This window comes from Odocoileus virginianus, chromosome 3 (genome assembly GCF_023699985.2).
Source record: "Odocoileus virginianus isolate 20LAN1187 ecotype Illinois chromosome 3, Ovbor_1.2, whole genome shotgun sequence".
Taxonomy (NCBI): domain Eukaryota; kingdom Metazoa; phylum Chordata; class Mammalia; order Artiodactyla; family Cervidae; genus Odocoileus; species Odocoileus virginianus.
In genome coordinates this window covers 11464874-11492278 of record NC_069676.1, presented here as the reverse complement: position 1 = coordinate 11492278, position 27405 = coordinate 11464874, and the positions used below count along the sequence as shown (strand labels likewise).

The 27405-nt window shown below is 41.7% G+C and overlaps 2 protein-coding genes across 4 annotated transcripts; both read right to left on the bottom strand.

The window, feature by feature from the left end:
- Nucleotides 1-1533: 1533 nt before the first annotated feature.
- ZNF317 (zinc finger protein 317) lies at nucleotides 1534-15628 on the bottom strand. Of its 3 annotated transcripts, none has more exons than XM_020903937.2 (7): nucleotides 15446-15628; nucleotides 7693-7811; nucleotides 6912-7054; nucleotides 6361-6487; nucleotides 5811-5906; nucleotides 5244-5326; nucleotides 1534-4754 (listed from the first exon to the last, which is right to left on the bottom strand). In XM_020903937.2, exons 1-7 carry the CDS (start codon nucleotides 15463-15465, stop codon nucleotides 3435-3437), a joined length of 1908 nt encoding a protein of 635 aa, XP_020759596.2. In that variant the 5' UTR covers nucleotides 15466-15628; the 3' UTR covers nucleotides 1534-3434. The 3 variants fall into 3 exon arrangements, with proteins under 3 accessions (XP_020759596.2, XP_070319875.1, XP_070319870.1); XM_070463774.1 differs by lacking the exon at nucleotides 15446-15628 and adding an exon at nucleotides 15200-15394 and having other exon boundaries at nucleotides 6912-7070; XM_070463769.1 differs by lacking the exon at nucleotides 15446-15628 and adding an exon at nucleotides 15200-15393.
- On the bottom strand, nucleotides 15478-27405 carry LOC110144092 (olfactory receptor 7G3-like). The gene is made up of 2 exons (XM_070460370.1): nucleotides 26732-27405; nucleotides 15478-15661 (listed from the first exon to the last, which is right to left on the bottom strand). Exons 1-2 carry the CDS (start codon nucleotides 27403-27405, stop codon nucleotides 15478-15480), a joined length of 858 nt encoding a protein of 285 aa, XP_070316471.1.

Genomic DNA, 27405 nt, shown 5'->3' with positions numbered 1-27405 from the left:
ATTCTCCTCCCATCCAAGCTGCCACGTAACAATGAGCAGAGTTCCATGTGCTATACAGGAAGTCCTTGTTAGTTATCTATTTCAAATACAGCAACTGGACACCGTTATACTTAACTTCAACTTTGCAATGAACTTCTAACATTTCTGTTTTTGCATCCTATCCTTCTACTCAGCCAACCAACCTGAAAGCCAATGATTCTTTAAAACAGAGATGGAATAGTTGTTACTTCTCTGTACAGAACCCTCCACTGACCTTCCACAGAGAAAAAAAGGTGAAGTCTTTCCAGTTGACCCACAAGATGCCCCTGTGTAAAGGATCCCATTCCAGCACTGACCTTACCACCTTCTGTGACTCCCAAGCTTGTCATATTTCCAGCCACACTGGCCCTAGCAAGCAAAATTCTTTTTTCATGACCTCTGAACTGCCTCGGGTGCTCTTGCTACATCAGAACATGGCACACACTTGCAGGGAATTTACATCTCTGCTCAACAATGTCCCCTTAAGCAACAGGTTTTCCCTATCTGTAAAATAGACTCACTGAACCCCCACATCCCTGTCATCATCACCATGCTTAAATTTTGGGGCACTGAAATGACTGCCAATATGGCCACATATTTAGTCATTTGTTTATCACGTGCCTTCATCCCACGTAGAATGTGATCACCATAAAGGCAAAAATCCTGATTCACTGCTATAGACTCAGGGCACAGAACAGGGTCCAACATAAGAATGAACTTGAAACACGGGCACAAGGACCTCCCTGGTGGTCCAGTGGGTAAGACTTGTGCTCCCAAAGCAGGGGGCCCAGGTTCCATCCCTGGTCAGGGAACTAGAGTACACATGATGCAACTAAAGATTCTGTATGCCCCAACTAAGACCTGGCACAACCAAATAAATAAATATTTAAAACAAGTAAACAAGAAAGGCACTACAACTTGTTAATGAGCTGACCTCAAACAAGTAACAAACTTCCTTGCCTCAGACTGCCCATATGCAAAAGGGCGTTATTGGCACTACCTATTTCTTAGGGTTTTTGCGAAAACCAATACGCTTACTTCAACACAAGTTAAGAAATAATGCTTAAGCACATCAGAGACATGAAACACAATTTAAAAACAGGGGTACAAGGATTTTTGTTGTTTAGTCACTAAGTCATGTCTGACTCTTTTCCAACCCCATGGACTGTAGCCTGCCAGGCTCCTCTGTCCAAAAGATTTTCCAGGCAAGAATAATGAAGTGGCTTGCCACTTCCTTCTTCAAGGGATCTTCCTGACCCAGGGATGGCACCCAGGTCTCCTGCACTGCAGGTGGATTCTTTACCACTGAGCCTCCAGGGATGCCCTTAAGGATTTTTAAAAACCCAAATCCAACAATTATAAAGATTATACCCACATGTATAGCAGCAGCTACCCAACCCCACTAATGACCTGAGGCATGGGTTATGGACAACACCCAATCTGGTACAGTAGAACATTCCAACCACCAATAAAACAATTATTAAATAGATTAAACAATGAAATATCCAAAGCAGCTTAAACCAATAACCAGTTTTATTTTTTCTCATGTAAGTCTGGAAATAACAAATCCAGGGCTAGTGCAGACACTCAAAGAGGCCATCGAGGAAGCCAAGATTATTGTGATTTTTCTGCAGTAAACTGCCCCACTCCTCTTGCCTAGCCTGTGGCTTGCATCCTCATGGTCATAACATGGATCTTTAACACTAGGTACTGGATCTCTTCTCAAGGTGCGAAGTAAGGGGAAGAATAAGGGGGAAAAAAATGTAGAGAAGAATCCAGGTAAGATAGACCCTTTCTCAAGTGCTTTCTCACAGCCTGTATTGTGGCATCTGCCTTTTTGTCAATGGCCAGGCTGTGGACATGGACTCTACTAGTTGCAGGAAAACCTGTAAGAGATTTTCTAAAATAGCATACCTTACTAATCAGAACTTGGATCTTTCTGATATGAAAGAAAAAGATACTGAAGATGCAACTACAAGTTTAGGTTACTTGTGGCTGGATAGGAGGCCAAAAACATTCCAAAGGACCCATTTGATGAACACATCCTGCTCTGATCACAACTTATTTGAATTAGATATTTGTAACAAATAGGTACTAAAAATACCCACATGTTACACAGCACATGACACTAGTCTTAAAAAAACAAAACAAAAAAAAAACTCCACTGTTCAAAGTAAGTTGTCCAAAAGGAAATAAACACATATCACAAATGAAATTATAGCAGAATTACTATGTACAAACCTTCTGTGATGAGGTGTGAGGGTTATTTGCAAGAGCATAACCTTAAAATTAAAGACTGAAAAATTAATGAGCTGGGGTCCATTTTTGTGATAGAAGACTAACTGATAAGTGTAATTCCACACATACTGAGAAATCCTACTGGGGAGAGAACTCTCATACACACACGTGAGAGGGCTGTGGATGAAACTCCACAGAGGGATTGTCTGCAATGTGGGTTCTCATGTGATTCCTAAAAGAATTACACTGAGTATAGTTTTGAAGCTGTAAATAGGAATTTCTCATAATGTGAGTACCCACGTGTTTCACAAAAACATGAGGAACTGTTGGTTAAAATTTCTCAACCGTAGCAATACTGACATTCTGGGGCACATACTTTCTCCCTCTTGAGGAAAGCCCCTGTGCATTGTAGGATATTTAGCAGCATCCTTGGTGTCTTCCAAAACATGCCAATGGCAACCCCCCTCCACTTTTAAAGACCAACTATGTCTCTAGACTTTGCCAAGTGCCCCCCAGGGAGCAAAGTTATCCCCACTGCTGTAGATAAAGAACTGGCAATTTTTTTTCTGTAAACGGCCAGAGAGTTGAGTATTTTAGGTTTTGTGGGCCAAAAGTGGTCTCCGTCACATATTTTTCTTCTTTAAAAACACAACCACTATTCTAAACTTGCCAGCTGCATGAAAAGAGACAGCTGGCTATAGCTTGCCAACCTATTACTGGCTTCCCCATGGTCCTTATTTCATAGATTTTTCTCTTTAGTGTGATTTCTCTCATGAGGGATACAATCAGACCAGGAAAGGTTTGTCCAGTCATGGAATTTACAGAGATCCTCCAAGATGAGCTTGTTCTTGTGCCCAGAAGGTACGAGGTGGTACTAAAGTCATTCTGACATTAAATACCAGGTTAGGGGTTCCCTCTCCAAGTTCTCCTGTTTGTTGAGAGCTACATGTAAACTGATGGCTTCCTCATACCTCAGATACACGTTTTCTCACCCACTATGAGTTCTCACATAGTTCCAATGTGATGTGGAAAAACCCAAGTCTTTCCCCAGTTATTATACGAACTGGATTTCTCCCAAGTTAACAGTGAGATGAGTTCCTCAAAGCTTCCTGCCTTCCTGACACCTGCCAGGTTCCCTGTCAATCTGAGTTCTCATGTTTTTCTTTAAAAAAGATGTGTCACTGGAGCCTTTTCCACACCGATGACACAAAGAGCTTCTCACCCCGGTGAGTTTTCACATGGCTCCTGAGGGACGAATGGTCACTGAAGGCTTTCCCGCAGGCCAGGCACTCATAAGGCTTCTCCCCAGTGTGTATCCTCCTGTGTACATTGAGGTTTGAGCCGATGCTGAAGGCCTTCCCACAGTGGTCACACTCATAAGGCTTCTCTCCTGTGTGACTTCTCATGTGTGTCTTGAGGGTCGACTGGTTTCTGAAGGCTTTCCCACACTGTCTGCATTCAACACGCTTCTTCACTAGATGAATGCTCATATGCCTCCTCCGGGATAAATAGTCTCCGAAGACCTTCCCGCAGGCAGCACACTCGTAGCGTCTCTCTTGGGTGTGGATCTTTCTGTGCGCAGTTAGGTTGGAGCTCGCACTAAAGGCTTTCCCACAGAGGTCGCATCCATACGGCTTCTCTCCAGTATGGGAATTCATGTGCGTCTTGAGGATGGACTGGTTCCTGAATGCCTTCCCGCACTGTCTGCACTCAACAGGCTTCTTAACAATGTGAATTCTCATGTGTTTCCTCCGGGACAGGAGGTCCCCGAAAGATTTCCCACACTCTTTACACTCGTAGCTTTTCTCTACTGTGTGGTTCTTCTTGTGCAAGTTAAAGTTTGACTTCCACCGGAAGGCTTTTCCACACTGCGTGCACTCGTAGGGCTTCTCCCCAGTGTGATTCCTGACATGCTCTTTAAGATGGGAGGGGTGCTGGAAAGCCTTGCCACAATCATGACACTCGTAGGGTCTCTCCCCAGTGTGTGTTCTCCTGTGGGCAATGAGGTGGCAGCTCCGGCCATAAGCCTTCCCACACTCGTCACACTTGTACGGCCGCTCCCCAGTGTGGACTCTCATGTGTATCTTCAGGGAGGAGAGGGTGCGGAAGGCATTCCCACATTGACTGCAGTCAAAGGGCTTCTCTGTGAGGTGAGTTCTTGCGTGACTCCTGAGGGCTGAGGGATCATTGAAAGCCTTCCCGCAAGCACTGCACTCATAGGGCTTCTCCCCAGTATGTATTCTCCTGTGCCGTGTGAGGGAAGCACTTGTGGTGAAGGCTTTCTGGCACTGATGACATTCGTGCATCTTCCTCCCGTTGTAAATGCTCACGTGTTGAGTTACATGGGACCTGTTCCTGAAAGCCACCCCACAGTCCCGGAGGTGATACGGTCTCTTGCCAGTGTGCCTTCCCATCTGCTGAGTGAGATGAGCGCCTATGCTGAAGACGTCAAACAGGTTAGTGTATTCCGTGGACTTCTCTCCAAGCTGACTGCTTTCCTGTTGATGGAAAGGGAGCACTGACTAAGGCATTTCCCATGTTTGTTACATTCCTAAGACTATCCCCACATAAACTGATATAAGCAGAAGCACATCATAATTACTAATGATGTCACAATCTGCAAAGCAAAGTGTTGCTTCTGCCCTGTTTGGACTCCATCAAAAAAGAAAACAAATGAATGCCATGTGTGTAACTTTCACAAAGCTTTTTGCATATGTACTCTGTTAACTGTTCAAAACTAAATTAAGCCAACACTCGACATCTGAGATGTAGTTATAGAAATAATTACTCAATAGAACTTTAAGAAAATTCTGGGGCCAAATTCAGGGTTTTCCCGAAACTGGTAATATTATCTCTATCACTGTTTGCTCTTGGGCATGGTTGAGGGGTGTGGGGGACCTGCCTGGTTTTGAGAAGCTTTTCTAACTCAGGCTGCCCCTGTCCTCTCTCAATATGGATGATTCAGAATTATTCCAAGGAAATCTTACCACTGTCACACCATTAGATGTTTCCTTCCCAAAAATATCTTCCATAAGAATTGACCATTTGGTTTGAGATGGCGTCGCCCAATCTGAAACAAATTGGAAAAATATCAACCTGCTGGTGAAGGAAAATTGTGGGATGATGGTGACAAAAACAGAGGTGGCTTTCTTTGCAGATACAAACCATAAAGAAGGAAATGGAAAGTGAGAGGGGAGAACACACATAAGTAAAAAGGACTGAGAAATCTGGACATGTGAGACATCTGGCAATGAAGGGGGTAGAAATTTAAGTTGACTCATTAAGAATTAACTCTTCAAATACTTACATTGATAATGCTATTAACAGTATGACCAGGAATGTTGAGTAGAAAGAATGGGACAAAGAGCCCACATGGCCACCTCAAATTTAAAGATGAAGGGACACCGAAACCAAAAGACTTTTGAGCGGATGGAGGTGCAGTGAAAGAGAGAGTGCATTTTCAACCTGGGTGAGGTTTCCCGAGGAAACCCCACTCATCCCTATCGCTGGCAAGTGCAGATTCTCAGCAGCACTTGTGTCTGCCTGGCGCTTACCGGGACAAGGGCCTCGGTGAAGCTCCCGATCCTCTGTCCTCAGTTCCTCTTCTTGCTCCAAGTGGGAGATGAGGCTGGGTTTGCCCACCTGGCACCCTGCTCATGGGGAAAGATATATGTTGAGGGAGGATCGTGCAGAGGACCACCCCTTCCAATACTCTCGTGTCAGTGTTTTGGTCTTCAATGTTCTGAGGATGGACAAGTCTGAACTTAGGAGCAGCAAAATGGTAGTGCCACATTTCTAAGGAACACAGTGAAATGCTTTCATAAAACACAAAACCCCAAATATTCCCACACATTGTGCCCTTCAAAAGAATGAGGATTTCTTAACTCAGAAAACTATGCCCAAGGTCAGACACACATAACCTCCAAGGTCAATGCAGTGGACAGATATCAATATCCAAAGGGAGATACCACTAGGGCAGGGACCAGGTCAATTTGTTCATAACTGTATTCTAAATCCCCACACAGTTCCTGAGTCACACCAAGCACTTGTAACAAGGACATTTGAATCATGAATGAACGAATGAAGAAATGACACCAGCCTTACCCACTGAAGCAAGGTTGCTATAGTTCTCCAGCATCACATCTTTGTACAGTTTTCTCTGAGTAGAGTCCAGCAAGGGCCACTCCTTCTCAGTGAAGTCTACAGCAACATCCTGGAAAGTCACTGATTCCTGAAACCACACACATTTGGGGTCAGTGAGAACCCAGCCTGTGTTAAAAAAGACAGCTGAGGATAAAGACTATGTGTGAGAGACTCTAAACACAGGATTTTCAAGAATTGGCTCTGGGGTCTAAACATTTACTTTAGAAGACAGTCCTCAGATGTCTTCTCTTCCTTATGAGATAATTTCATCCTATCTCATGGTTTCAAATGCAACTCTGACATGGGATCAAACCTCCTTTCACTTTTAGCCTGGCCTGAGAGCTCTGTGCTGTATGATGAAAATACAACCTGTTACATAGCATTTTCCCTAACATCCCTGATACCAGCCTCACAACCTTCTCTGGTTCTTCCTCTTGCACTCTGATCAGGCATCCATCAGCCTAGATGAAGACCCTCCCCCACCTTCAGGGGTCTTAAAGAACTTGGTATACCTGAGGTGGTTCAACACTGGTTGATGTATGAGGTTCCAGGCCATTGCATGCAAACAGGTCCACATCCTGGGGACAGGAATGGTCTTTTGAAGAAAGAGGAATTTCTGACTCATGGATATAGGCAGGTTCCTGGTTGGGCATAGCTAGAGAAGAGAGAACCTATGAGGATTAAAGCCCACCTGACACTTGTAAATGAGGAAATGATCCCATACTAATTATGTGTGTGTGTGGTGCATATGCCCCAATCACAATCGCGCGCGCACACACACACACACACACACACAAGTTGTATAACAAGCCAGAGCAGCCCTATTCCACTCAAGGACAGGAAAAAGGGTGGTGGGCCTACATAGCCATAAAGAAAATGACACACATTCTCAAAAAATAAAAAAGATATAAACTAATATACATTCTCAAAAAAAAAAAAAGAAAATGATATACATTCTCAATTTATGAGAGAAGAAATGAAAGCTCTAAGAGATGGAGCTATTATTTTGCTCAGATTTATCAAAATAATAAATGGGTTATCAATTACCTATAGCCTTCCTTACTCACCAACTACAAACACTCCCTGCCTCACCCAAACTCACAAAGATCCTGAATCAGACACAGTTGCTAGGGGAGCTCTCAGGACTTTGCCCCACCCATTTCAGTTCATGTATCCTCCACCACTTTTGAGCTGGCAGCCTTCCCACCAGCTGTGCACATCCTTGCCCTCAGTGAAGTGGCAGGAGCCACAGAAGCTTGATTTCTGAGGCTATTCAACACCCAAAGAACTTACCACATGTAGGAACCAGGCCAAGAGCTGCCATCTTCAAGAATGACAGTAAATCTGCCTGAACAGCAGGGCCTGGGAGCAGGAAGCTACTTTCTCTCTCATGGGCCTCCTGGAGCAGACATCTGCAGGAAATGAGAGAAAGACTACTATACTAGGTGTAGCCAAAGGTTTTCTGTCTCTCCCGCTCACACGACAATTCTGACTTGTTTTTCAGCATTTCCTCTTTTGAGCAGCAAATTCTGTCTTAAAATTCTTAAAATTCTGGGTCTTAACCTTGCTTAGGTAAAACCTTCAGGCAATATGGTGGAGGTCCTGGACCCACCTCAACTAAGATTCAGAGTCACTCTCTCAAGTAATGTGTCACCAATTGTTATTCAGTTACTAAGCCATGTCCAACTCTTTGCAACTCATGGACTGTAGCCCACCAGGCTCCCCTGTCCATGAAATTTCCAAGGCAGGAATAGTGGAGTGGTTGCCAATTCCTACTCCAGGGGACTGTCCCAATGCAGGGATCAAACCTGCATCTCCTGCTTGGCAAGCAGATTCTTTTACCACAGAGCCACATGAGAAGTCCATGTCACCAATTACAATTATGCTAAACTCTGTCACTCACTAAACACTTAGGCTCCAGACTTCTTCAAGGTTCATCCTGGCTTACGATGGTTCAAGTAACAATGAGGAGGGTCCATCTAGAACCATATGTTCTGATCTCCAATGCCTTTTGGCCCCATACTCTATGTCAACATACACAGCTCAGGGCTTGTCATCACTAGAATCAGGTCACCTCACTAACAGTGATTCAAATATTTGCTCTCTGGACAAAATCTCTTATACAATGTATACCTTGCTAGACAAGAAGTGCCAAGAAGACAAATATTTTTCACTTCTTTGTTTTGTTCACTGCTGCAGTGTCTGAAGGGCTTCCCAGGTGGCTCAGTGGGTAAAAGAATCCACCTGCCAATGCAGGAGACATAAGAGATGCAGGTTCAATTCCTGGGTCAGGAAGATCCCCTGGAGAAGGAAATGGCAACCCACTCTCCAGTATTCTTGTCTGGAAAACCCAATGGACAGAGAAGCCTGGCGGGCTACAGTCTATGGGGTCACAAAGAGTTGGACAGGACTAAGCAACGGAGTATGCAGTGTATGGAACAGTACCTCAAATAATAAACAGATTTAAAGAGTGTGAAAGAATGAATGGTGACAAATAAGCTGACCCACATTTCTCTTCATACTGAGAAGACATCCCTGGGCCTGGGGTCTTGGGAAGATCACAAGGGATGGAACTGGGAGGGGAGGGGGATCCTGTTCAGGTCCTATGAGATGTATGTTGACACAGCCATGAGGCTTAGGCATGCCTTGGCCCTCACTGTTCACCACCATCTGCAATATGGGGCAAGGTACACAAGTGGTTCAAGCCTGGATGGAGAAAGCACTCACATCAATTTCAAACCTGTAGGATATTTTCAAAGACTCATGGTAATGTAAACTAGGGACCAAAGCAAAGTTCTGGAGTATTTCTCATGTGAGCAATTATACCACTAGAACTAGAATTGGTGACCCTGGATACAGATTTCAGCATCACACAAGCACAGAGTAAATGCCACCATGTATTCTGCATGCTCACATGCATTTCTACCTCACCCTCATCTCACCCCTGCTCCTCACAATTACAGAAGACCCACCTTCATCGGTTTTTCAGTCCAAAACACATTTTATCCTTTACAATCATTCTATTATGATTTCTCCTTTTGTGGCCATAATTCCTCCAATATTTGATTTAAAATCCCCGTATTCAATTTTGTAATACAACCCAAAGATACTCAGAATTTGCAGGTGGAAATACTATAGAGAGAATAATCTTTCTATTACTTTTATTGAGTGGTATTTCTGCCTCTGCTGGAACTGTTTCTACCAGTTATTCCTGTAGGCTCAAAGAAACAATAGTTGTGAGAACACTGTAAGCCATTTTTTTTTTTACTCCAGAAATGTGTTACACTCGTATATTAACATCTCTATACTCCACTAATGGGCTTCCCTGGTGGCTCAGAGGTTAAAGCGTCTGCCTGCAATGTGGGAGACCTGGGTTCAATCCCTGAGTCGGGAAGATCCCCTGGAGAGGGAAATGGCAACCCACTCCAGTATTCTTGCCTGGAGAATCCCATGGACAGAGGAGACTGGTGAGCTACAATCCATAGGGTCGCAAAGAGTTGGACACGACTGAGCAACTTCACTTCACTACTTCACTTCACTTCATACTTCACTATCTGTAGGCTTTCAACCAACCAGATGAAATGTCCCAGGGGATAAAAGGACAGATTAATACTTCTGTTTCCAACAGGCAATCTACATATACTGCTTAAATCTTCCATTCAAAACTATTTTAAGTGCAATACAAAATAAACACAGGTATGTTTTAAAATCATTCACATGCTGATAATAAATATGCAGAAAGTTTAAAATGTGCAATTTCTAAAAGGACAATTACAATTGTTAAAATAAAGGCAAAATGTTGAAACAAAGAGTTTCATCAGATTATACAGTCCCCCTCTCAAAAAAAACCCCTGTTTTTCAAAGTGTGGTCCTCAAGCCAGCTGCATAAACATCACCTAGAGAACTTTAATAATTCTGATGCCCAGTTCATATCCAAGCCCAATTAAATGAGAGTTCTGAAGTAGACTGATGAATCTATCTTATTAATAACAAGCACTGTAGGTGATTTTTACACAGGCTTAAATTTAAAAACCACTTCTAGAGAATAAACACGGGGGCACACAGGTAAGAGATGATAAGCATAAAGAGCCATGGGGGACAGAGGGAAAATAGCTGAACTGATGCTAAACAGGATTCTAAAAGGAGAATGAAGGAGTCCAGGCAATTATTGCAAAACACAGTAGCTGTGAATTTCTCACTTCAGAAGGCAAATATAAAGAGACTGAAGATAAAAACAGATGAGAGTTAGATACAATTAAACTGAACCAGAGAACACCAATAGCAAAAGAATATCTGAACAGCAGCCAGGGAGGAAAAAAGAACAGGTTACCTTTAGAGCAAAGGTTCTTAAACTTCAAGCTGCATCTCAATCACCTGGAAAGCTTGTTAAAACACACTGGAAATGTATTTTAAAAAACTCACATTGCTAGGCCCCAGCCCCAGTTTTTTACTCCGATGATATGGGGTGTAAAATGCAAGAATATGCATTTCTAACAACTTCCCAGGTGATGCAGATGCTGTTGGTCTGAAGAACACACTTTAAGAATCATTGCTTTAAAAAAATAAAACATTAGGCTGACACCTGACTTCTGGCCAGCAACAATGGGAGCCAGAAGATAGTGGAACATCTTCATGGCTCTGGAATATACTTTAAAAATCAAAATGTCCATTAAGATAGCAAAATAACAGCATATTTGAACTTGCCACTCACAGAAAAGAGAAATTCTAAAATAAATATTTTAGGGAGAAAAGAAAATTCAAGGAAGCAAAGACTGTTAAGAACTTACACCAAAGGGTCCAAGAGTCAAAGAAAGAACACAATGAGGAAAATGTGTGGGTATAATGAAACTAAACATGATTATACACAATAATTTCTTTCAAGTTAAAAAAAAAAAATACACAGTTAGAATGCATGATCAGTGACATCCCTGATGGTCCAGTGGCTAAAATTCTGCTCACAATGCAGGGGGCCCAGGTTCAATCCCTGGTCAGGGAACTTGACCCTGCATACCACAAAATAAAGATGAAGATTGAAGATCTTGTTTGCCACAACTAAGACCAGGCACACCAAATAATTAAATAAGTATTTAAAAAAATAATAATAAAATGGATGATCACAAAACCATGTAAACCAGAAGAGTGATAAGGTATCAAAAATCTAAATTTCATGAACAAGGATAAGAATTCTCCAAGACAACTACTAAGATAATACACATAAATAAATTCTATCTATCTATCTATCTATCTATATATATATATATATATATATATATATATATATAAATACATAGGTAAATTCAAAACATGCAGAGAAAAATGTGGAGTGAACAAAATTCTCAAATCAAAAGAAGAGGGCAGAAAAAAAAAAGATGCTATAAAAAAGTTGACCAAACACTTCCAACTACAGTAAAGAGATTCTCAAAATGGAGTAAAAACAATCCAGCTATATGGTGTTTGCAAGAACATCTAAAAAATAAAAATATAGCAAGAAAGGAAATATAAAGAACATATACAAGGTAAACAGGCTTCCCTTGTGGCTCAGCTGGTAAAGAATCTGCATACAATGCAGGTAGACCTGGGTTCAGTCCTTGGGTTGGGAAGATCCCCTGGAGAAGGGAAAGGCCACCCACTCCAGTATTCTTCCCTGGAAAATTCCATGGACTATATCCATGGGGTCTCAAAGAGTCGGACATGACTGAGTGACTTTCACTTCACATACAAGGTAAATACTTTTTTAAAAATCTGGTTTAAATATTTTAATACCAGAATGAATTAAAGCAAAAAGGCTAAGAGTGAAAACTGAGGAAACTACATAATGAAAAAAGGTATAACCCCAGAAAAAGCAATATACAGTTTTAGCTATATACTATATTTGTTTTTGCCTCAAAAGTATAGGGGGAGGGGGGGCTCTCTAATGAGAATAGACAAAGCCACTACCAGAGCTCTCAATAATATGTTCAAGCAGACAACTCAATAATTATATGTAGAATGCACAAGATGAAATAGTATTTCCTAACTATAAAATCCAACCACACATGGGGTACAATGTGTGTCTCAGAAAATGGCATCAATCTGACAACAGTGTAAGTTAGCAAACAATAACCAAAAGATAACCAGATAAAGGTCACAGAAATTGAAACTAAAAGTCCTAAATAACTTTCATGTCAAAGAAGTCATAGTATTTGATAATACTTAGAACTGAAATACAATAGAATACTCACTACAGTCCTTTGGGACATGCAGGTATCCAATGTAAGAAACTGTAAAGAAACGTGCCAAGAAAGTAAAAGAAGAAAATTATGAAAAACACAAAGTTATGAAATAGAAAATATACATATTATAAAGTGGTTCAATCAAGCCAAAAGTTTTAAGAGAAAAACAAAATTGACACAATTCTGACAGGATTTATTTAAAATAAAGGAAAAAACATATAAAAATGAGAATGAAAAACTGGTAACATTACACATGTATCAAGCATTAAAAACACAGTAAGAGATGACTTCATGTGAAACAGATGGGGAAACAATGGAAACAGTGACAGACTTTATATTTGGGGGGCTCCCAAATCACTGCAGATGGTGACTGCAGCCATGAAATTAAAAGACACTTACTCCTTGGAAGAAGAGCTATGACCAACCTAGCCTGCATATTAAAAAGCAGAGACAACAGTTTACCGACAAAGATCTGTCTAGTCAAAGCTATGGTTTTTCCAGTAGTCAGGTACAGTTGTAAGAGTTGGACCATAAAGAAAGCTGAGTGCCGAAGAATTGACGCTTTTGAACTGTGGTATTGGAGAAGACTCTTGAGAGTTCCTTGGACTGCAAGGAGATCCAACCAGTCCATCCTAAAGATCAGTCCTGGGTGTTCATTGGAAGGACTGATGTTGAAGCTGAAACTCCAATACTTTGGCCACCTGATGCAAAGAACTGACTCATCTGAAAAGACCCTGGTGCTGGAAAAGATTGAGGGCAGGAGGAGAAGGAAACAACAGAGGATGAGATGGTTGGATGGCATCACCAACTCAATGGACATGAGTTTGAGTATACTCCAGGTGATGGACAGGGAGGCCTGGTGTGCTGCAGTCCATGGGGTCGCAAAGAGTGGGACATGACTGAGCGACTGAACTGAACTCAAGAGCATATTTTAACAATTTTGATTATACAATTTAGTTTTAGATGGAATGAATAAGTTCCTAAAGAAATTTTATTTACCATAATGAAACAGAGAACTTGGATGCCCTTTGACTCTTAGAGAAGTGAAAACAACAGCTTTAGAAAAAATAAAAACCTCCAGTCCCCAATGGTTTTTCCTGGTACAATTCCCTTTTAAGGAAAAAGTGATTCTACTCTTAGGTAAAATATTCCAGAGTTTAGAAAAAAAGAGAGAACAACCCCACCCCATTTTATGAGGCTGGCATAAACCTGAAACAGAAAAGGAAAATTACAAGCCAATTTCACTCAAATGTAGATTGGTTTAATTCTGTAATTGGTTTAATACCATTATCAGGTAAATAAAATAATCATATTTTTCACTTACTCATTTAAAGCACAAACAGAACTAGAACCTACACATCAGACATAGTTTGAGATGGCTGAAATACATCAACATATCAAAATAGATGCTGGAAAAGAAAAATCACTCTGATCCATGACAAAAAACTCTTAGATTAGGAAAAAGGCACTTCCTTTACCTAATACTATTAAAAAAAAAAAAAAAAAAGCCTTCAGCTAAAACTCAAGTTAATTTCCCTTAAGATCAGAAAGAAAACAGGATTGCCTCAAGTTGGCTTTTCAAACTCCATTCAATGCTACTAGAAGTCCAGCAAAGAAAGTAAATAATAAAAATAAATTTGTGATACAAAAGAAAAACATAAATATACATCAGTACTTTCCAAGGAATAAAACTAACAATAACAAAAACCATTATATCTTTCTTGCTGATACTCATAAAACTTTATTGAAAAGCATTATAGAAGATGAAACCAGTTAACTGTAAAATTCAATGGCATAATAATGCCAATATTCCCCAAATTTATACACATGCACAGATGTGTGTGTGTGTGTGTGTGTATGAGTGTGTGTGTATATATATACATATAAAAAACACAATTTCCAAATAAAACCACAGTATATGGAACTTTGTAAACTGACTAAAATTTAAGTCACTAGGTATTTAAGAAAGAATGGTAGGCGCATGTCTCTGAAAATACTTGGGTGCATGTAATTCATCATAAGTAATTACGAAAATTAGCAAATACATTTTTAAGAAAACATATAAGCAATAAAATCTAGGAAGAAAATCATGGAGAAGGAGGTGCATCCAGTTCAGAAGAATACAGGTTTCTGAGTTTTCATAATGTTATTTTTCTTGTCTTAGTTTGAGGATTCACTTTATTCTTCTTTTAATTTTGTGTGTTTTCATACTTTGGGGGGGACATATATGTCCTATATTCTAATAAAAAAATTATTCGAAGGGAAAATAGAAAGCACCAAATAAGACGGCAAAAGTCAATGCAAAATATTAGTAATCACATTAAATATTAATGGACTAATTCCCAAGTTAAACAACAACGTTGAAGTGCATTTTTAAATCTAGTTATAGACTATTTACACGACAGTCAACTAAAGTAAAAGAAAAGTTTAACTGCAAAAAAGCATTCAAGACAAATGTTAACTGAAAGAAAACCGGTGTGCTCCTATTAATATTAGACAAAATGAGCACAAAGCAAAAGGTAGGTAGTTTATCCTTGAGTCTCCAATTCCTGACACACATATCCGCCTCAATAACGTACTGAACTCACCTGGAATGGGTTTTTCTGTCCTCACCCCAAGATGTCAGTTTTTTTGAACCACATCACTGGTGCCTCACCCTGGTCCTAAACTTCGTCACCAGCACTTCATTACGCTTATCACAGGGTCTAAATCACACTCCTGCCTGGCTTCCGCATCCCAGGTCCTGTCCCCTGTTACCTCCGCCGGCTTTTGGGGCCTCCCGGGTTTTCTCGAAGGCCAAGAGTAAAGGGTTAAGTGAGGAAAGCGGGACTTACATCACAGACAGTAGAATCATGGGACGCAAAGGTCACGGAAGCTGCGGTTGAGGGAATGACAAGTTCATACGGAAAGTCCGATCGGCCGCGGGGACCAAGCGCTTGTAAGAAGCCACGGAGGACCACTCCTCTTCCCATGTGTATAGCAGCACTCTCCTCCCAAGAGTAATGGCTTCCGCTTCACTTCCGCCTTCTAAGTGTCGCGGGACTGCAAAACTGGACGCGAACAAGGAAGGGCAGAGCGTAAAGGATTATGGGAAATGTAGTTTGGGAATTAAAGCGGGCCTGAGGGCGTTCCCTAGGTGTACTCTATGAACCAGGCACATTTTCTCCAAATTATAATTGTTCAATCCCTTGGTAATTAGTTGTCAGGCCTCTTTTCGTCCTATAATGTCTATGTTAGCACTGAATCTTACCATTTTAAGTAAACAGTGCTTTCAATAGGTATATTAAAATGCCACAAATCAAACTCCTGACTCCATCTTTTCAACATCAAATAATAGCAATTCCATCTTTCCACATTTCCATTATAAACTTGACCACAGGCTGAACTCTTCTTTCTCCAACAGGCAATGCTCAGTTCTACCTTGACCATCAGCCATGAATCTTACTGCTTTGCAAGAAATATTTTTCCTGTTTCTGAGTCAAAAAAGGTCACAGCAGCTCTTGGAACCGAGCAGGAACCATCGCATCCTCTGTTGTTCTCTTCTTCTCCCTTCAGTCTTTCCCAGCATCAGGGTCTTTTCCCATGAGTCGGTTCTTCCAATCAGGTGGCCAGAGTTGTTGGAGCTTCAGCTTCAGCATGAGTCCTTCCATTAATGTTCACGGTTGATTTCCTTTAGGATTGACAGATTTGATCTCCTTGCTGTCCGAGGAACTCAAAAACGTCTTCTAGAGCACCACAGTTTGAGAGCATCAATTCTTTGGCCCTCAGCACTCACATCTGTGCAGCTTCCCTGATGGTTCAGAGGGCAAAGAATCTGCCTGCAATGCAGGAGACCCAGGTTCAATACCCCAGTCAGAAAGATACTCTGGAGAAGGAAATGGGAACCCACTCCAGAACTTGGCTGGAGAATCACATGGACAGAGGAGTCTGGTGGGCTACAGTCCATGAGGTCACAGAGAGTTGGGCAGGACTGAGGAACTAACACTTTCACTTCCATTTTCTCACAGCCTTACATGACTAGTGGAAAAAGTAGCTTTGACTATATGTACCTTTGTGGACAAACTGATGGCTCTGCTTTTTAATATGCCTCTAGGTTGTAAGCAAGAATCCCTTAGAAGAAATCGAGTAGCCATCATAGTCAACAAGAGTCCGAAATGCAGTACTTGAATGCAATTTCAAAAATGACTGAATGATATTTGTTTGTTTCCAAGGCAAACCATTCAATATCACAGTAATCCAAGTCTATGCCCCAACCAGTTACACTTTAGAAGCTGAGGTTGAACGGTTCTATGAAGACCTACAAGACCTTCTAGAAATAACACCCGAAAAAAGATGTCCTTTTCATTATAGGGGACTGGAATGCAAAAGTAGGAAGGCAAGAAACACCTGGAGTAACAGGCAAATTTGGCCTTGGAGTACAGAATGAACCAGAGAAGGCTAATAGAGTTTTGCAAAGAGAACACACTGCTCATAGCAAACACCCTCTTCCAATAATGCAAGAGAACACTCTACACATGGACATCACCAGATGGTCAATAGTAAAATCAGATTGATTACATTCTTTGCACTCAAAGATGGAGAAGCCCTATACAGTCAGCAAAATAAGACCAGGAGCTGACTTCAGTTCAGATCATGAACTCCTTTTTGCCAAATTCATGCTGAAATTGAAGAAAGTGTGGAAAGCCACTAGACCAATCAGGTATGACCTAAATAAAATCCCTTACAATTATATGGTGGAAATAAGAAATAGATTCAAGGGACTAGATCCGATAGACAGTTCAGTTCAGTCACTCAGTCGTGTCTGACTCTTTGTGACCCCATGGACTGCAGCACACCAGGCCTCTCTGTCCATCACCAACTCCCAGAGTTCACCCAAACTCATGTCCATTGAGTCAGTGATGCCATCTAACCATCTCATCCTCTGTCATCCCCTTCTCCTCCTGCCTTAAATCTTTCCCAACATCAGGGTCTTTTCAAATGAGTCAGCTCTTTGCATCAAGTGGCCAAAATATTGGAGACAGAGTGCCTGATAAACTATGGATGGATGTTCATGACACTGTACAGGAGACAGGGATCAAGACCATGACCAAGAAAAAGAAATGCAAAAAAGCAAAATGGCTGTCTGAGGAGACCTTACAAATAACTGAAAAAAGAAGAGAAACAAAAAACAAAGGATAAAAGGAAAGATATACCCATTTGAATGCAGAGTTCCAAAGAATAGCAAGGAGAGATAAGAAAGCCTACCTCAGTGATCAATGCAAAGAAATAGAGGAAAACAACAGAATGGGAAAGACTAGAGATCTCTTCAAGAAAATTAGGGATACCAAGGGAATATTTCATGCAAAGATGGGCTCAATGAAGGACAACAATGTTATGGACCTACCAGAAGCAGAAGATATTAAGAAGAGGTGGCAAGAATACACAGAAGAACTGTACAAAAAGATCTTCACAACCCAGATAATCACGATGGTATCATCACTCACCTAGAGCCAGACATTCTGGAGTGTGAAGTCAAGTAGGCCTTAGGAAGCATCACTAGGAACAAGCTAGTGGAGGTGATGGAATGCCAGTTGAGCTATTTAAAATCCTAAAAGATGATGCTATTAAAGTGCTGCATTCAATATGCCTGCAAATTTGGAAAACTCAGCAGTGGCCACAGGACTGGAAAAGGTCAGTTTTCATTTCAATCCCAAAGAAAAACAATGCCAAAGAATGCTCAAACTACCACACAACTGCACTCATCTCACACACTAGCAAAGTAATGCTCAAAATTCTCCAAGTCAGACTTCAACAGTACATGAACCATGAGCTTCCAGATGTTCAAGCTGGATTTAGAAAAGGCAGAGGAACCAGAGATCAAACTGCCAACATCCGTTGGATCATCGAAAAAACAAGAGAATTTAAAAAAAATTCTATTTCACTGATTGCACCAAAGCCTTTGACTGTGTGAATCACAACAACAGACTATGGAAAATTCTGAAAGAGATGGGAATACCAGACCACCTTACCTGCCTCCTGAGAAACCTGTATGCAGGTCAAGAAGCAACAGTTAGAACCAGACATGGAACAACAGACTGGTTCCAAATCAGGAAAGGAGTATGTCAAGCCTGTATGTTGTCACCCTGCTTATTTAACTTATATGCAGAGTACATCATGTCAAATGCCAGACTGGATAAAGCACAAGCTTGAATCAAGATTGCAGGGAGAAATATCAATAAGTTCAGATATGCAGATGACACCACCCTTATGGCAGAAAGCAAAGAAGAACTAAAGAGTCACTTGATAAAAGTCAAAGAGGAAAGTGAAAAAAGTGGGGTGTGGTTTTTTTTTTTTTTTTTTTTTTTGGTTATTTTTATTAGTTGGAGGCTAATTACTTTACAATATTGTAGTGGCTTTTGCCATGACATGTGTTCCCCATCCTGAACCCCCCTCCCACCTCCCTGAAAAAAGTGGCTTAAAACACAACATTCAAAAAATGAAGGTCATGGCATCTAGTATCATCACTTCATGGCATATAGATGGGGAAACAATGGAAACAGTGACAGACTTTATTTTGGGGGGCTCCAAAATCACTGCAGATGGTGAGTGCAGCCGTGAAATTAAAAGACACTTGCTCCCTGGAAGAAAAGCTATGACAAGCCTCAGTTCAGTTCAGTCACTCAGTCATGTCTGACTCTTTGTGACCCCAGGGACTGCAGTATGCCAGGCCTCCCTGTCCATCACCAACTCCCAGAGTTCACCCAAACTCATGTCCATTGAGTCAGTGATGCCATCCAACGATCTCATCCTCTGTCATCCCCTTCTCCTCCTGCCTTCAATCTTTCCCAGCAGCAGGGTCTTTTCAAATGAGTCAGCTCTTCGCATCAGGTGGCCAAAGTATTGAAGTTTCAGCTTTAACATCAGTCCTTCCAATGAACATTCAGGACTGATTTCCTTTAGGATGGACTGGTTGGATCTCCTTGCAGTTCAAGGGACTCTCAAGAGTCTTCTCCAACACCACAGTTCAAAAGCATCAGTTCTTCAGCACTCAGCTTTCTACTCTCACATTCATCCATATATAACTTCTCGAAAAACCATAGCCTTGACTAGATGGACCTTTGTTGGCAAAGTAATATCGCTGCTTTTCAATATGCTGTCTAGGTTGATCATAACTTTCCTTCCAAGGAGTAAGCGTCTTTTAATTTCATGACTGCAGTAACCAACTGCAGTGATTTTGGACCCCCCCAAAAATAGTCAGCCACTGTTTCCCCATCAATTTGCCATGAAGTGCCTGCAGAATCCCAGGGATGGGGGAGCCTGGTGGGCTGCCATCTATGGGGTTGCGCAGAGTCGGACATGACTGAAGCGACTCAGTGGAAGCAGCAGCAGATGGGGCCAGATATCATGATCTTAGTTTTCTGAATGTTGAGCTTTAAGCCAACTTTTTCACTCTCCTCTTTCACTTTCATCAGGAGGCTCTTTAGTTCTTCTTCGCTTTCTGCCATAAGGGTAATGTCATCTGCATATCTGAGGTTATTGATGTTTCTCCCAGCAATCTTGATTCCAGCTTGTGCTTCATCCAGCCCACTGTTTCTCATGGTGTACTCTGCATATAAGTTAAATAAGCAGGGTGACAATATACAGCCTTGACGTACTCCTTTTTCTATTTGGAACCAGTCTGTTGTTCCATGTCCAGTTCTAACTGTTGCTTCCTGACAAACCTAGACAGCATATTAAAAAGCAGAGACATTACTTTGCCAACAAGGGTCCATCTAGTCAAAGCTATGGTTTTTCCAGTAGTCATATATGGATGTGAGATTTGGACCTTAAAGGCTGGGCACCAAAGAATTGATGCTTTTGAACTTTAGTGTGGGAGAAGACTCTTGAGAGTCCCTTGGATTACAAAGAGATTAAACCAGTCAATTCTAAAGGAAATCGATCCTGAATATTCATTGGAAGGACAGATGCTGAAGCTGACACTCCAATACTTTGGCCACCTGGTTGGAAGAACTGACTCATTGGGAAAGACCTTGTTGCTGGGAAAGAATGATGGCAGGAGGAGAAGGGGATGACAGAGGATGAGATGGTTGGATGGCATCACCAACTCAATGGACATGAGTTTGAGTAAGTTCCTGGAGTTGCTGATAGACAGGGAAGCCTGGCATGCTGCAATGCATGGAATCACAAAAAGTCAGATACGATTGAGCGACTGAACTGAACTGAACTGAACTGGAGATTTTTGTAAAATGGCACAACTGGGTTTGGGTGGAGCGCTCCTGGCATCTAGTGGTGTCATCTGGGGGTGCAGCTAAACATCTCAAAATGCACAGGATAATCTCCCAGAAGAGTTTATCTGGTGTCAAAGGTGAATAGAATGAAGATTGGAGGCGGAGTCAGGGTGTGGCAATGGGGTAATGGTAAAATAACAGCACACCTTTTGAGAATCAGTCTGACTAATTGGCTATACATTGCAAGTCCCCTCAAAGCCGTCCTTGGTTTGCTCAATTTGCTAGAGTAGCTAACAGAGCTCAGGAAAATAAGTTACTAGATCACTTCTTTATTACAAAGGATACTAAAGAATACGAATGAACAATCAGATAGATATATACACAGGGCAGGGTCCAGAGGGTCTTCAGCACAGGAAATTCTGTCCCCTGAGAGTTCAGGAAGCTCCATTGTCCCAGCACATAGATGAGTTCTTGTTTTCCAACCTGGAAGCTCCCCAAACCCCAACCTACTAGGTTTGAGGCAAGAAATAAATGGACTCCAGTTGGACATTTAAAATCAGCCAGCCTCTTCTTTAACTTCAGATATGCAGGTGAAACCACCCTTATGTCAGAAAGCAAAGAGGAATTAAAGAGCCTCTTGATGAAGGTCAAAGAAGAGAGTGAAAAAGCTGGCTTAAAACTCAACATTCAAAAAATGAAGGTCATGGCATCCAGTCCCATCACTTCATGGCAAATAGATGGGGAAACAATGAAAACAGTGACAGACTTTATTTTGGGGGGCTCCAAAATCACTGCAGATGGTGAGTGCAGCCATGAAATTAAAAGACACTTGCTCCTTGGAAGAAAAGCTATGACAAACATAGACAGCATAATAAAAAACAGAGGCGTTAGTTTGCCAACAAAGGGCTGATAGTCACAGCTATGCTTTTTCTAGTAGTCATGTATGGATGTGAGATTTGGACCATAAAGAAGGCTGAGCACTGAAAAAATTAATGCTTTTGAACTGTCATGTTGGAGAAGACTCTTGAGAGTCCCTTGGACTACAAGGAGATCAAACCAGTCAATCCTAAAGGAAATCAATCCTGAATATTCATTGAAAGGACTGATGCTGAAGTTGAAGTTCAAATACTCTGGCCACCTGATGCGAAGAACCGATTCATTAGAAAAGACCCTGATGCTGGGAAGGATTGGAGGCATGAGGAGAAGGGCACAACAGAGGACAAGATGGTTGGATGGCTTCATCTACTCAATGGAAATTAGTCTGAGCAAGCTCTAGGAGATAGTGAAGGACAGGGAAGCCTGGTGTGCTGCAGTCCATGGGGTTGCAAAGTCGGACACGACTGAGCAACTGAACAACAAGCCTCCGCTTGCATTTCCTGAGGCAAGAGATAGGTGGGCTCCAGTTGAGGAATTTACAGACAGCTCTCTGTTTGGTCTCAGAAATGGAAGTAACAACTGAAACAAGGTTAATAGCCAAGTTTTGTCTCTTGTAAACACCTCAGGGGAATAATCATGGCAAGGACAAAGAGAGGCAAAAACCCTGAGTAAAGGATAAGGGAGACACTACGCATGGCAAAAAGTCTCCTTGCAGTCAAAAGTCAAAAGGAACTTCCAAGCAATAATGAGTCTTGCTCCTCCCAGAAGCCTTCACTTGTGGAATTTCCCTGTTAGTTCCATGGTTAAGACTCTGTGCTTCCAATGCAGAGGGGCAAGGGTTCCACCCTGGTCAGGGAACTAAGATTCCACATGATACAGCGTGTCTGCATCTTCTCAGCATTTTCCAGCAGCACAGGCAAAACTCGCTATTCTCACTCACTTTTATATGTTAATATTTAAGCCATGAATATAAATGCCTCGTTTACTAGAAGACACCTTTGTGTGTGTGCTCAGTTGCTTAGTCATGTCCGACCCTTTGAGACCCCATAGACTGTAACCTGCCAGGCTCCTCTGTCCATGGGATTCTCCAGGCAAGAATATTGAAGTGAGTTGCCATTTCTTCCTCCAGGGTATCTTCCCAATCTAGGGATCAAACCTGCGTCTCTATGTCTCCTCCATTGGCCGGTAGTTCTTTACCTCTAGGGCAACCTGACAAACCCACATGCTACAGGGGTTTGCAAAACAACAAAGAACAACAAAAGCAAAAATTTATTAACCCCTTCTTAGAGTAATTTATATTTATATGTATCTAATAGCTTAGCATTTTATGCATTTAATAAGATACGTAGAAGTATGGAGGAAACAAATTATATTAAAATATTAAAGAAAGCAAAAAATGTATTTTATACTTGAAAGTCACTAAGAAAGTAAATCATAAATGCTCTTACTACAAAAAAAATGTGGTAATTATGTGGCGTGGTAGAGATGCTGGCTAATAGTAGGATTGTAACTGTTTTGCAAGATAAAAGCGTTTTGCAAATCAGTACCTTGTACACATCACACTTACCCAAGAAAGAAACTGCTGCATGTATACCAGGAGAGGAAAGGACGCCAGAGTGGTGAGTCAGACACTGGGGCTGTTTTCCCCTTGGGGTGGTCTACAAGGGAAGCCGAGGGACCAGTGTGAGCTTTAAGTTCTGCAGGATCAGCGGTGAACAGTGAGGGTAAGGATCTCCCTTTAGGCTAACACCCCAAAGGAATGTCTCTGGGGAATAGGAAGGGACAAAAAGGAGACCAGTATGGACTTCAGCCAGGTTTCCCACCACCTGGGAGATGCAGGAAAACCTTGGGTAACTACGGTGCATTACTATCTCAGATGGTGAAGACTCTGCCTTACATGTAGGAGACCCAGGTTCAAAGCCCACATCAGGAAGATCCCTTGGAGAAGTCAAGTGAAAGTCACTTAGTTGTGTCTGACTCTTTGCCACCCCATGGACTATACAGTCCATGTAATTCTCCAGGCCAGAATACTGGAGTGGGTAGCCTTTCCCTTCTCCAGGAGATCTCCCCAATCCAGGGATTGAACCCACGTCTCTCGCATTGCAGGTGGATTCTTTACCAGCTGAGCCACTAGGGAAGCCCAGGAAATGCCAAAAGGAGGGATAATAACATCAACCAGATAAGGAAAAGCAATTGGACAATCTTGGGGTGGCTGGGGATACAAGGCCTCAAGGAAGCCCATGCCTTCCATGGAAACTGTCCCTAGACCAGCCATGACTTTCATCGACTGTGCATCCATCTATTTTGACCATGTGTGGATAGGAGTCTTGTTCTCTCCAACCACTGCTAAAGGCATTCATTCTGTTGATTTCACAGTTTGGCCCTGCCACTGCTTCAACTGCTGGGGTTTCAAGTATCAGGGCTGTTCAAAGCAAGAATGCATGAGTCACTTGGAGCAAGATGCACTAGAACAGGAGAGAACTGGTACCTGTTAAAGCACACGATACAGAATACAGGGGCAATAGGCAATGCCTAGACTATGACAGGCATGTGTGCTTGCCAAGTCACTTCAGTTGTGTCTCTTTGTGACCCCATGGACTGTAGCCCATCACACTCTTCTGTTCATATGATTTCCCATGTGCTCGCTTCGGCAGCACATATACATATGATTTCCCAGGCAAGAATACTGGAGTGGTTTGTCATTGCCTTCTCCATATTGTGGAATATTTAGAACACAAACAAGGCAGGACCCTAATGTAAAAAACATCTGTGTCCCACCTTTCTGGGCTTCCAAGGTGATGCTAATAGTAAAGAGACCACCTGCTCATGCAGGAGACATAAGAGACCTGGGTTTGATCCTTGGGTTGGGAAGATCCCCTGGAGGAGGGCATAGCAACCCACTCCAGTATTCTGGCCTGGAGAATCCACCTTTCTGAATTAAATTCTGGACTGGCAATTAATGCTAAGATAGTCCAATACTAATTTGTGTAAACTTTTAAATTTATCAATCTTGCTAGAGATTGCTTTATCAGTATTTTCAAGAAACCAAATTTCAGTTTTTTCTCTCTACTACTCCACTTCTTCAAAATTAATTTAATTTGTTCTTTTGTGATCATTGTTTCCTGCTTTCTTCTTTGAGTTTGCTACATTTATTCTTATTACTACCTTACTATGTTTATTAAATAAAATTTCAAGCTTCAGCACACTTTTTAAGGCTACAATTTTTCCTCTAAAAATGTTTCCCTTGGAGAGGGAAATGGCAACCCACTCCAGGATTTTTGCCTGGAGAATCCCATAGACCAAGGAGCCTGGTGGTCTACAGTCCATGGGGCTGCAAAGAGTCAGACACCACTGAGCAACTAACATTTTCACTTTCACTTTTCACTATCAGACAAAGTAGATTTTAATGCAATAATACACACAGGGATAACAAAGGTAGCATCATAAAGATAAAAGACTGAATGCACCAGGAAGACATAACAATTCTGAATTTGTACGTAGTATCTAATGATGGAACTATGAGCAGAAATAGTCAAATTCAGTGTGTGTGCGGGGTGGGGTGATTTGGCTCAAGAAAGAGGCAATACATGTATACTTATATCTGCCTCTGGGAGATAGTGAAAGACAGGGAAGCCTGGGGCACTGCAGTCCATGGGGTTGCAAAGCATCAGACACCACTTAGCAACTGAACAACAAATAGCTGATTCACCCTGTTGAACCAACATGACATTGCAAAGCGATTATCCTCCAATTAAAAATAAAATTAAAAAAAAGAAACAGTCAAATTCAATATCACACTGGCTGATTATAACATACATCACTCCATGATTGATACAAGGAGACAAAAAAGTCAGATTTCAACATGATTGACCTAATGGGTGGGCGTATACAGAAAATGCACTCGATCACTGCTGAAATGATCTTTAAGTACAAACAGATCATCTACTAAGTTTGACCACAAGTGTGCATAACACACTTAAATTTCAAAGAATTTAAAGTGTGCAGAGTATGTTCTCTAGCCACAATGCAATGATACTAAAAGCCACTAACAAAGGCATAAAAATAGGTCCTCCATATATTTGGAAACGAAGAAGCGCACTTCTATATAATTCATGGATGAAAGAAAAATTCTCAATTGACTTTATTCTAATCAATTTCTCTGTATAGATTCCAACAGAAATGAGGAAAATGAATATAACTCAAAAGGAAGCAGATGAAACGAGAATTGGTTTATCAAGATATCATGATAAAGCAAATGCGTGTTCACAAGTATACAAACACAAGAACTGCACACCTGATAATAATGACTTTTTCCTCCAGCTTTATGGAGATTAATTGATTTCTGTTAGCACCTGATAATTACACATTTGATTTTACTAGTGCTTAATCTAGATAAATTTCTATACAGATGTATTTCCTGTTTCACTATTAAGTATGTAATATTTTGACTATTTTATAGATATCAAACTGAACTCAGTTAAGTTGTTTGATAAATGACAGGTAGTAAAACACAAGATAGAAGGATTTTGTGGGGAGTATGGATTTCAGCAAACTGGGAGATCTTAGTTCCCTAATCACGGATCAAACCCATTCCCCTTGAAGTGGAAGCATGGAGTCCTAACCACTGGATTGCTAGGGAATTCCCAGGATAGTAGGATTTAATACAAAGATACTTGACTTGAAAACCCATGATTAACCACTTTACTAGGAGAATTAAATTTTGGAAGAACCAGAAATTTGGCATACCCAATATTTCATTCTCTTTGACTCATTCTAGAAGCCCACACCAAAAGTTGATGACAGAATCATGAAAAAGAAAATGTTCTGGAGGCGAATTTCCTCAAGGCTACCTTTAAGTCTCTGTTCCTCAGGCTGTAGATGGAGGGGTTCATCATTGGAGTAATCACAGTGTAACCACTGAGGCCACTGCCCTCCTCCGGGGGGAGAGAATTGCTGCAGAACTAACACCCAACACAGGTCCCATAAAATAAGAAAACAACAGAGAGGTGAGACCCACAGGGGGAAAAAGCTTTGTACCTCCCACCAATGGATGGTATTCTCTGGATGAATGAGACAATCCGAGTGTAAGAGAAAATTATGCCTGAGAGAGGACCAACACGTAACAGGTTAGTCACCAGATACACCAGGATGTCATCGATAAGAGCATCTGAACAGGCAAGTTTGAGGATCTGAGCAAGTTCATAGAAGTGGGGGATCTTCAAGTCTGTGCAGAAGCTCAGCTGCAACACCGTCAGACTGTGGATCAGGGCATTCAGAGTGCTAACGAAGAAAGAAAGAGGCAGCAGCAGACCGCAGAGACAGGGGTTCCTGATGATCACGTGGTACAGTGGGTGGCAGATGGCCGTGCTGGTCAGGAGTAAATTGTCCATGCACATGACAACCATGAAAAAATACACCTGAGTGAGGCAGCCTGCATAGGTGATGGCTTTGTTCTCTGTCTGGATGCTCGACAGCATCCTGGGGACTATAGTGGGGATGAAAGAGATGTCAACAAAGGACATGGGAGAGGAAGAAGTACATGGGCCTGTGGAGTGGACGTCAGAGCTGACAGCCAGGATGATGAGCAGATTCCCAAGCATGGTGATCAGGTACGTGGACAGAAAGAGACCAAACAGGAGGGGCTGCAGGTCTTCATTATCAGAGAGGCCCAGGAGGAATTCTGAGACGTCTGTCTGGTTTTCTGATTCCAT